This window comes from Poecilia formosa, unplaced genomic scaffold (genome assembly GCF_000485575.1).
Source record: "Poecilia formosa unplaced genomic scaffold, Poecilia_formosa-5.1.2 Scaffold470, whole genome shotgun sequence".
NCBI classification, from domain to species: Eukaryota; Metazoa; Chordata; class Actinopteri; order Cyprinodontiformes; family Poeciliidae; genus Poecilia; species Poecilia formosa.
In genome coordinates this window covers 226,768-236,684 of record NW_006800409.1, presented here as the reverse complement: position 1 = coordinate 236,684, position 9,917 = coordinate 226,768, and the positions used below count along the sequence as shown (strand labels likewise).

The 9,917-nt window shown below is 36.6% G+C and overlaps 1 protein-coding gene across 12 annotated transcripts in view; it reads right to left on the bottom strand.

Moving 5' to 3' along the window:
* Positions 1-9,917, bottom strand: part of szt2 (SZT2 subunit of KICSTOR complex) — a 190,187-nt gene that overhangs the window by 149,959 nt on the left and 30,311 nt on the right. For all 12 annotated transcript variants that reach the window (XM_007578194.2, XM_016664138.1, XM_016664140.1 and 9 more), the window contains exons 6-11: positions 9,582-9,744; positions 7,570-7,676; positions 6,734-6,944; positions 2,205-2,375; positions 1,889-2,120; positions 726-855 (exon numbers count right to left, since the gene is read on the bottom strand). In XM_007578194.2, coding sequence (XP_007578256.1) covers positions 726-855; positions 1,889-2,120; positions 2,205-2,375; positions 6,734-6,944; positions 7,570-7,676; positions 9,582-9,744 — 1,014 coding nt within the window. The remainder of the gene's footprint in view (positions 1-725; positions 856-1,888; positions 2,121-2,204; positions 2,376-6,733; positions 6,945-7,569; positions 7,677-9,581; positions 9,745-9,917) is intronic.

The following is a 9,917-nucleotide window of genomic DNA, read 5'->3' as shown; positions in this document are numbered from 1 at the left end:
TTTATGGGGGGGAGGGGGGGGGAATTCTAGACTTTTCCAAGATTTGGCAGGCCCGGATCCCCCAAAAGTAGTTTGACAGTAATGAGGGAGGGGGAAGATATGTGGCACAGGCACAAGAACTAAGGCACAGGGTTGTGCTTTGCCCCTGTGCCACCACAGCACCCCACATTAGTATATTTTTTAAAAATGTTTCTGTTAAAACACATTTCAAAAGCAATGTCTGATTTCCATTGGTTAATTTGCTGTACATTGTTCTTTTTTATTAATTTTGTCAGTTTCAAGTTATTTCATTGACCATTGTGGCTTTTTCGGTCATCAACAGAGGTATCAACAACTTTGTCCATGTGTGTATAGCCACCTAATTATCATCTCAAAGCAGTTTTTTTTTATGGAAGGAATCCTTTAACAAGCCTTTTTTTTAAATCCAGTGAACCATAGGATTTTACAAAACACACATTTTATGTTCATAATCTCCTAAATTGGCATAAACAGGTTGGTCAGGTGGATTGCCATTAAATACATTTGTTAGACCAATACAGTCTCAAACATACTGGTAAAATTTTCTCTGTGCTATTTCTTGGGGCCCACCTGAGAATACACTCCCTTAGCAACTTGTCATCAAATTCAGCAGAAATTTTAAGTGAATGTAACCATCAATGTAAACACATTTTGAAACATTAAAAACATGCAGGATGGAGTGTCCTGGGAAGTGTATTCCACCGTACCGGAGTTGTAGAGCCAGGAGGGATGTAGAATAAAGGGACTCCGTTTTTGGTGCTCTCTGGAATCCTGTAGTTCTCGGGGATTGAATTGAATGACTGGAGATGCACCAACATCTGATCAGTTTGGTTGATGCTGGGAAAGACACACATGTCAATGAAATAATTTCACCCATTTCAAAAATAACACCCGTGCAGTCTTTCTCAAACTTTGGTCCGCGGGCAGCCCCCAGTGGTCCACAAGGTACTGCATGTAAACAACCATTTATGTGCCATGAGCTCAATGTGCGACGCTATAGCTAGCTTACCAAAGGATTGTCTTAAAGAAAATGATGGAAAACTGGCTTAAAACCAGATTACTGAAAAGAAAAGCTGCAGATACCAGTGGAAAGAAAACAACTTCAGGAATATTATAAGATCAGAGGAAGCTAAGTCATAGCTGCTGAGAGTGTTGATGTGTCATTAGCGACTGGATTCCTTTGAACGGCTCTACGCGGTGAGCGGTAGGAATCACTCCAGTTAGTCAGAACAGCCAGCAAAGTTGTAAAACCAGCAAAGTTTTACTGTTCATTTGAATGCTCTGCTTTCAAGTCAACAGCAATTGTTACTTTTTGTTTAATCAAAAAATATTAAACTAAATAAAAAATACAATAAATAAATACAAATGATAGAAATTGGTTAATTATTTTAATGGTGCAGAAAAACAGAAAATGGTTTCTGTTAAAAAGTCTATTTTTCTGTAATTGTGCTTCTAAATCACAAATAGCCCTAAATGTCATTAATGCACATAACACTTCGTAGTAAAGAACAATTTCTTTCATTTCTGTGTGTTTGACATCATTGGAAAGCTTAGACTCCACACTATCAGAATCAGTGAATAACTCAAAATGCCCAAGTAGACGTGTTCATGGCTTTGTTGTGGCCAGTCACATTTACCAAACAGCACCACTCTTCTCATTAAGATGATCAAAGAAAACAACAATATGTGAGTTAAGAGATTAATATTTTCATTTCAGGTTGCATTATATATAAAGATGTGTTATCGTGGGGGCAATTTCAGGTTAGGTGGTCCGTGACTGTTTGTTAAATGGGTTAAGTGATCCTCAGCCTGAAAAAGTTTGAGAAACACTGCTATGTAACGTCTGAGTAGAAACCTTGAGAAACACTACCTCTGAAGTGTGTTCCAGAAGCGCCGGATGACAGAAGTGCGGTATGGACTGGTGATGGGCTTCCGCTGTGTGCAGCTGATATCATGCAGGATGTCATAGCTGCCTTCCATTGTCACCTCCACCTTAGTACTTCTGTTGGACGAGTCCAAAGGCCAAGTGGCAGCTGCTAGGTACTCAATATGCATGTTATGTTTCCACAGCAAAGCCAACTTCACTTCCAGCTGGGTCCCTCCTACAGGAAACAACAGGATATACTCTGAACATGTTGGTCAGACCTCAAGTCTTTTAAATGTCACTACTGAAAAGAGACCTTTACCTTTGGTGAGGCTGATGTCTCTGATGGTGTAGCCTTCTCTCAGTCGCACTGAAACCACACTTATTAAATGTGCATGGACTTCTTTCTCTGTGTGCTTTTTCCTCCGCATGACCAGGGCTGGATTACCACTGGCTGACACTAGGTGCTCATTGAACAGTTTGTCCTGGGAAACTACAACATCAACAATTTTGTAGGATTACTTATCATCGGTATTAAGAAATCCTACAAACTAGTGTCAGTGCAGGATGACATGCATCATCAGCTCATTTGCACACCAAAGATACATTTTTTTTCACTCTTTTTTATTTACATTTTATTTATTTTTTCATTTTTTTACTTAATTCTAATCGTATAAATAGTGTGATTTAAAAAGAACTACCAATAAAAACAGTTCGATAGCATTTCATTTGACTTCTTTTTCTGAAAAAAGTTACACAAGTAAACTTTCTCAAAATATTATCTGCACTTCTGTTTTGCATTGTGAACTGCAAAACAGTTCACAATGCAACTGTGAGCTGTTTGTGTTCAAACATTTAGTTTGAATACAAACTAATTGTTCTTAATTTAGTCTTAAACAAATCTTAATCATTTTAGAGCTAATTTGGTCTCATTTAAAAAATTTTCAAAGCAAATCTTGAACCTTAAACATACCTGCTCACCGTCACTGGCACCCACAAAGTTTAAGTTCAGAATATTAACTGAAGCAAATTCATCAAGTGAAACAACTTTGCAGTTCAGATAGTTTTAATTTGCTGTTTTGATTGAAAACAGCAAATTATAAAAACCACTTAAAAAGATAAACATTATGAGTAAAACAGAAAAACATCATGTTTACCATGTCAATGGCATTGGCACCCTTAGCTGTAAATCAGTATGGAAACCCAATTTGGGTCACCTTTTGCAAATCACAAATAAGGATCACTTGTGATGAACTGCCTCCACCCATGTGACATGAATTAACCAATGAATGTTCATGTTGGTGCTTTAAAAGTCATCTGTTAGTCCATCTTCATATGTGACAATGGCAAAGAAAAAGGAGCTGTCTGAAGACACCACAAATACTATTATTTGCAAGCACAAGACCTCCAAAGAGTATAAAGCCATCTCCAAAGACTTTGGTGTCCCTGTTTCAACAGTGCATAATGTTAAGAAGTTTTCCAGGCATGGAATGGTCAAGAACCTCCCTGGATGTGGGGGGAAGAGAAGAATTGATGACAGAAGTCTTCAACAGTTGGTGCGAATGGTGGAAAAAACACCACGTCAAACATCTAAAGACCTGAAGACCAACCTGGAGCAGTCTGGTGTGATTGTTTAACAAGTACCACACGCCGCACACTAAACAAAGTGTGGATTTGTTTAGTGGGGCTTTATAGGCGGAGGCCAATGAAGACCCCATTGCTGAAGAAAAGACATAAAAAAGAACGCTTGACCTTCGCAAAAGAGAACCTGGACAAACCTCAAGCCTTCTGGGACAATGTTTTATGGACAGATGAAACTAAAGTGGAGCTTTTCAGTAATTCACACAAACAGTATGTTTACAGACGGCACAATGAAGTCTTTAAAGAAAAAAAAAAAACACTATGCCAACAGTCAAGCATAGTGAAGGATCCATAATACTGTGGGGCTGCTTTGCAGCATCTGGTACTGGAGGCCTTGACCGTATCACAGGCATCATGAAATCAGAAGATCATCATGCAATTCTAGAGCGAAATGTCTTGCCCAATATAAGGAAACTTGGTTTGAGGTGAAGATCCTGGGTCCTCCAGCAAGATAACGACCCAAAGCACACCTCCAAAAGCACATAGGCATGGTTGAAAGGGAAAAAATTGACTGTTTTAAAATGGCCAGCAATGAGTCCTGATCTCAATCCAATTGAAAATCTTTGGGTGGAGCTGAAATCTGCCATTGGAGAAAGGAACCCTGCAAATGTACAAGAGCTTGAGCATATTGTAAAAGAAGTGTGGGAGAAAGTACCACCTGAGAAGTGGAAGAAGCTTATATGTATATAAGAAATGTTTGGAGGCTTTTCATTGCTGCCAAAGGCTGTGCAACCAAATATTAAGGAGAAGTGTCAATATTAGTCCACATGCTGGTTTTCTGTTTTGTCCTTTGGAATTAAAATATCTATGTTGAAATGGCAATTGTCTTTGATTACTTTGGACGTCCAACTGAAAGATCCTGCTGATAAACATTTTGAACATTTCCATTTATTTCTGAAGATATTCACTCAGTTATGCAAAACATGAAGAGGTGCCAATAATGATGACAAAGGCTGTACATATTCATAGTGAACGGTGATATTACTGCTCATCATTCGGAGTTATTTTGCGTTTTATTCTTAAATATTTTGGTGTTGCTGTGTGAGTAATCCACAACATATTTTCATGCAACCCAATCCGATTTGAAAAGTATTTCAGAATCATCTATACAGTAAATTTTTCTTAAATAAACCTGGTTTTCAGAATTCACTGTTCATACTGAACTGGGATATCATTACATTGTTTTATAAGTTACTGGTTCTATTCTTATTTGTATGTTTTTACTCTAACTTTCTGGTCATTTATTTTCATCATTTCATCTTTTACTGAAAAATTTAACTGTTTTGCTAATAAACTCATATTGGAGCAAAGTGCTTATTATTATGTATTTATGTAGTGCCTTGTTGCTCAAAAACACCTGTGATGTATTTTCCCTTATCTATTATCTTTTTAATACTTTAACCTTATCAGGCAGGTATTGATGGATAGTAACAAAAGATAAGAACTTTTTGGGTATTATTTTATGAAAATCACTTGGTAATTGGATCTGAATTTATAGGTTACCGTATTTTCCGCACTATAAGGCACACCTAAAAACATTAAATTTCCTCAAAAGCCAACAGTGCGCCTTATAATCTGGTGACCTTATTTAAGGACCAATATTGACCCACAACAGGTCTAGCAACTACGGTAAGCAGCCGACTTCATTTTCACCTGTAGAAGAAGAAGCACGCAGTGCATGCTGGGATAGTTGTCAGAACACTGGTTTGTTAATAAAGTTTGACTGACCTATCTACCTACCGACCGTCTAGAATCAGGTCATCTGCAGGTCATTTAGCACCACGTTCTCTGCATGTGCGAACGGAGAAGGGTGACCATCGTCCTGCCACACCCCGACCCAGTTGCGGAAGGCTCTCCTCACTGACCAGAGTCGGACTGTTTTGTTGACATTCACTTTAGTGCAGCTCCATCTAGTGGATGCGTAACGTAACTCCAGCCTCTACTGTAGCGTCTATTCTATGCGCCTTATAATGCGGTGCACCTTATATATGAAAAAAGTTTTAAAATAGGCCATTCATTGAAGGTGCGCCTTATAATCCGGTGCGCCTTATACTGCAGAAAATATGGTAATTTACAGTTGTCATCAGATATTATGTAGTTACACATAGCCTGCCCTATTGTTGACCTTCCTAAGGTTCTTCGAAAACCTCTGTCCAGTTTGCCCAGCTTAACAATTGCATCTCCAGCCCAGTGTGCAAATTAACACCGATTTACTTATAGTCCTCTACTTCTGGAAATATAGTTTCCAGAAGTTGGTTAAATATAATTCCAAATAATCTCCTTCATCCGGTTCAAGGTATTGAACTTATAGTTAGATTGGCTTCGGATATCCTAAGGTCCACATGACAAATCTAACCGATTAGAGCTCCAAAGACTGTGACCAGTACCCCACTCTTGAAAGCTAAGGAGGAAATGATAATCCCATTTTCTGAAGCAGACTGATCGAACTGCATTTTCTAGCATTATTGGTGCTGGAAGCCATCTTGCTGACATTACAACTCCTTTATAAACTTGAGAGAAAAGTGATTAGCTGTCTGTGGAAACATCTTCCTGATATCAAACATCTATTTTGACTGTAAGGTTAATCTAATTCTCATAAGTTAGAAAAAAGTTGCTGTGTACTCATTCTGGTATATGTGTATAACGTTTGCTCTCCAGTTGAATTTACTTCTTTATGAGTGACTGACTTGTTTGGCTAATGATTGCAGATTATCTGGAATGGTGTCCCAATTGTTTTTATTTTTTTTGCCAAAAGAAACTTCCACTCTGTTAATAATCTTATTAGTAACGAATTACATAAGCCAAACAATAATGCAATCCCAGTTGCACAACATCTATATGATTGGATTAAATTGTCGGTATATTTCTGTATATAAATTGAACGTTTTCATTTTGTAAAGAGCCTTGAGACAAGGTTAGTTGTAAACAGGCACTACATAATTTTCTGATGGTTTTTGGATAAATATAAGAATCACAATCTGGATTTTTATTAATTAGATTAGTCCCAACATATCAGCCTTCATAGTTACAGAAAAATTGCATTTGAAGACAACCTTTAAGGTTCAATCTTTGCAACATTTAGAATCATGGACATAGATGTAGCAAAAACAGAAAATGTTCTTGCTTCCCCTGTCAGCTTGATCACAAACAAAAGATACAAAATATCTGGCCTCAGATAGTGTGGCCATCATAGAAGTTTAATTATCTCACCACAGAAGTACTCAGAGTTCATGGACTCTGGGGTCTTGAGGAAAGTGTAGGTTAGGAAGGCCCTGTGGTAGGCATTCATCTCTTGACTGTTTTGGTCAACTTCAGGGCAACTGGGCAAATAGGACCCAACGGTGGCCAAAGATATGAACTTCATCAGTTCTACGTTTGGGATGTAGCCAAAACTGCAGTCATACGAGTATGAACCGCCAACCTAGAAAGGTACAAACACAAGTTAAAAGGAATTATTAAAATGCTGCTAACAGGGTCACTTTTAAAAGTAGAAACAAAAGCTGTATTATTAATTTGCAGCTAAGTTCAAAAGTATTCATACTCCTGGCAGATGTAGAAATAAAAAAATACCCTTACTTCAAAAAATATGCAAACTCAAGAAAATTAAGAAAAGCAAGTTTAAGATTAGTAAGTAAACCTAATTTATTTTAACTAAGCAGTACTAAATCAAGTACTACAACAAAAAAAAATTAAGTTCATGTAACTTAAATAAACTCATTTTCTTGACTGAGTCCTTCCTCTTGCATTCACTATCGAGTCAAAGTACTTTCCAAGACAGAAAAAAGCTCAGTTATCAAAAACCTACTTTTTCTAAATTAATCCAGCTTAAACAGAGTTGGAGAGACTTTTCAACCACAAGTTCCAAGTAGCATAGTGAAAGTGAGTATTTTGATGAAAAGTGATTAAAGTCAACTTATTATTTTCAATTAAATGCAATTTTGCATTTACTGTGTATGTCATACATATACATTGATATATGTTCTACATATATCTATGACAATATAAGAACACAGAAAGCAAGTTTTAAAACATTTAAATAAAGATACCTGAACAAAGGAACAAGCAATGGTTCCACTTCTGAGCTGGTTCAGCAATGTTTCACACACAGCCACATCAGGAACACTTGTCACCCCATCAGTGATTATGATGATGCCTAAAACACACAGGACAAATTCTATCATGTCGTGCTGTATGTGAGAGGTTGATGCAAAATGGGGACGTAAACAAATAATCAGTTTATAATTAATTGCTGAATAATGGTATCTATGAAATAACCAGTGACACATGCAAAATCCTCATAAAAATTGAGTGTAAATGCCTGTGCAGCATTCACATAATAAAGAATAATGATAAACAGGAACGCAACAGTGTGAATGCCTTATAGCATTCATAAAATATTGGTATAATTAGGGATGCACCAATTGCAGTTTTCTGGTTGATCAACAGTCTTTAAAAAGTCTGGCCTGCCACTTCGGATTTTGACCAATACCAATTGTTTTGTCTGAAATGTTGCTAAATATAGCAAGAAAGTCACTGAGTTAGCAGCAGTGGGGTGACTATTATTAACCGCAAACATGCAGACATGACCTGGTGGACTGTTCTATCAGTCAAACCTTTTACAGAAGAGCAAAAGAGGATGGTGGTTGAGTTTTAGACGTTTGCTGAGGTAGAAAAGATTGGTGGATAAGATCAGCTTCACATGCAAGTATCAGCCAATCACCAGTCTCCTGATGATTAAGGAAATCATCGCCAATAAATCTACCGGCCGATAAATTGGTGCACACCAAGTTATAATGTTATTCATCGGCTAGCTCTACAGCAGAGTCAACCTCTGTTTGTCACTGAAGATGACCAACAACCTGAAATCAACTTAACAGTTCTGGTAAAACCCACAGAGAAATCTAGGCACTTCACATTCTAAAAAGAGTTCTTGGATGTAGTTCATTTTATGGACATATTTACATTAATCTCACTTAATTAATTTGATTTAGTGATGACAATTTACTGTTTTGTGTTCAATTAACTTAAAAGTTATAAATCTAACTAATTGAAATTAAGTAAAAGAAACGTTTTACTTTGACTTAACTTGAAACAGTTGAGTTCAATGCCAGTTTCGTATCCTATGTCTGACCAACTCAATTTATTATGTTGCTAGAACTCAATATATCATGATCATCCAACTCAATTAATTAAGTTTATCCAATTAAATTTACCAAGTTTTATAACTTAATTCAATAAGTGTGTTTAACATGACAAATTTAAGCCACTCTTACTCAAATCATTTATTTTTTAATAAATAATTCAAATCTCTGACTAAATTCTACAGAAAGTCAACTCAAACTTTTAATTTGTTCCAAGCTAAAAAACTAAAATATCTAAAATTATGTTTTCACTTACATTATACTTAAAATACAAATTGAATTTAAATCATTTTAAATGTATGCTTCAATGTTATTTTAGTTTTTCAAAGATCTTGTACACTGAAAAAACAAGAGTTGAACCAACTCAATTGAATTGCTTCAATTGGTAACAAGTAATTCAATTAAGTTGATCCAACTTAATTTAAGTTGATTTAACTTAATAAATAAGAGGGTGAAGACACAGCAAAGGTCATCAGGCTGGAATTTAACCTAGAACAGCCGCCATACGACTAAGGCTTCTTTATTTGGGTTGTGCTCTACTCCTGCACCACCACAGCAGGTACAGGGTCTGTCCCTGGTGAAGTGTGTGTCATGACATCAGACTTAGGATACGAACGCAGCATTGAACTTAACTGTTTCAAATACACTCTTTAGAGTATTCTCCAAAAGGTGTATTTTTAAGGAACACTTCTTACAGTGCACTCTCAAAAGTGCATTTGAAACAATTAAATTAAGTTGGGTTAACTTTCTTTTTACTGTGCATAGTTATGATGATATTCTATAATTTAGTCACAGTGGGTTTTTAAATGTTGAAAAGAAGAGATGTTTTGCTCTTTTTAAGAAAACTCATCAGCTCAGTTAGAGAAGAATAAAGAAAAGATAGGATTTCTGATTCTGCATTCTTAATTCAAACCTACCTGCACTGGAGTTTGAGGGCAGGAGCTGAAGAGCGAGGATTCCCTGGCGTACCATGCTGACAAGACCCATATCAGCAGACACCATGGACATTCCCTGCTTCTTATGCGGCTGGTCTTCCAAGTTGTTGTTATGGTGATTTAAGCTTTGTCCTGGTTCCACAAACTATCAACAAACAATGATATTTCTTACAATCAAGTCTTACATAATGAAAAATAGTTGAACTAATGCAGTGTTTCTCATGTGTTTTCTGTCATACTCAGGGGTGAAAGTAGTTTTAAATTCTTGGAGGTCCTATGACAAAAGTGTGTGTCTATATATATATATATATATATATA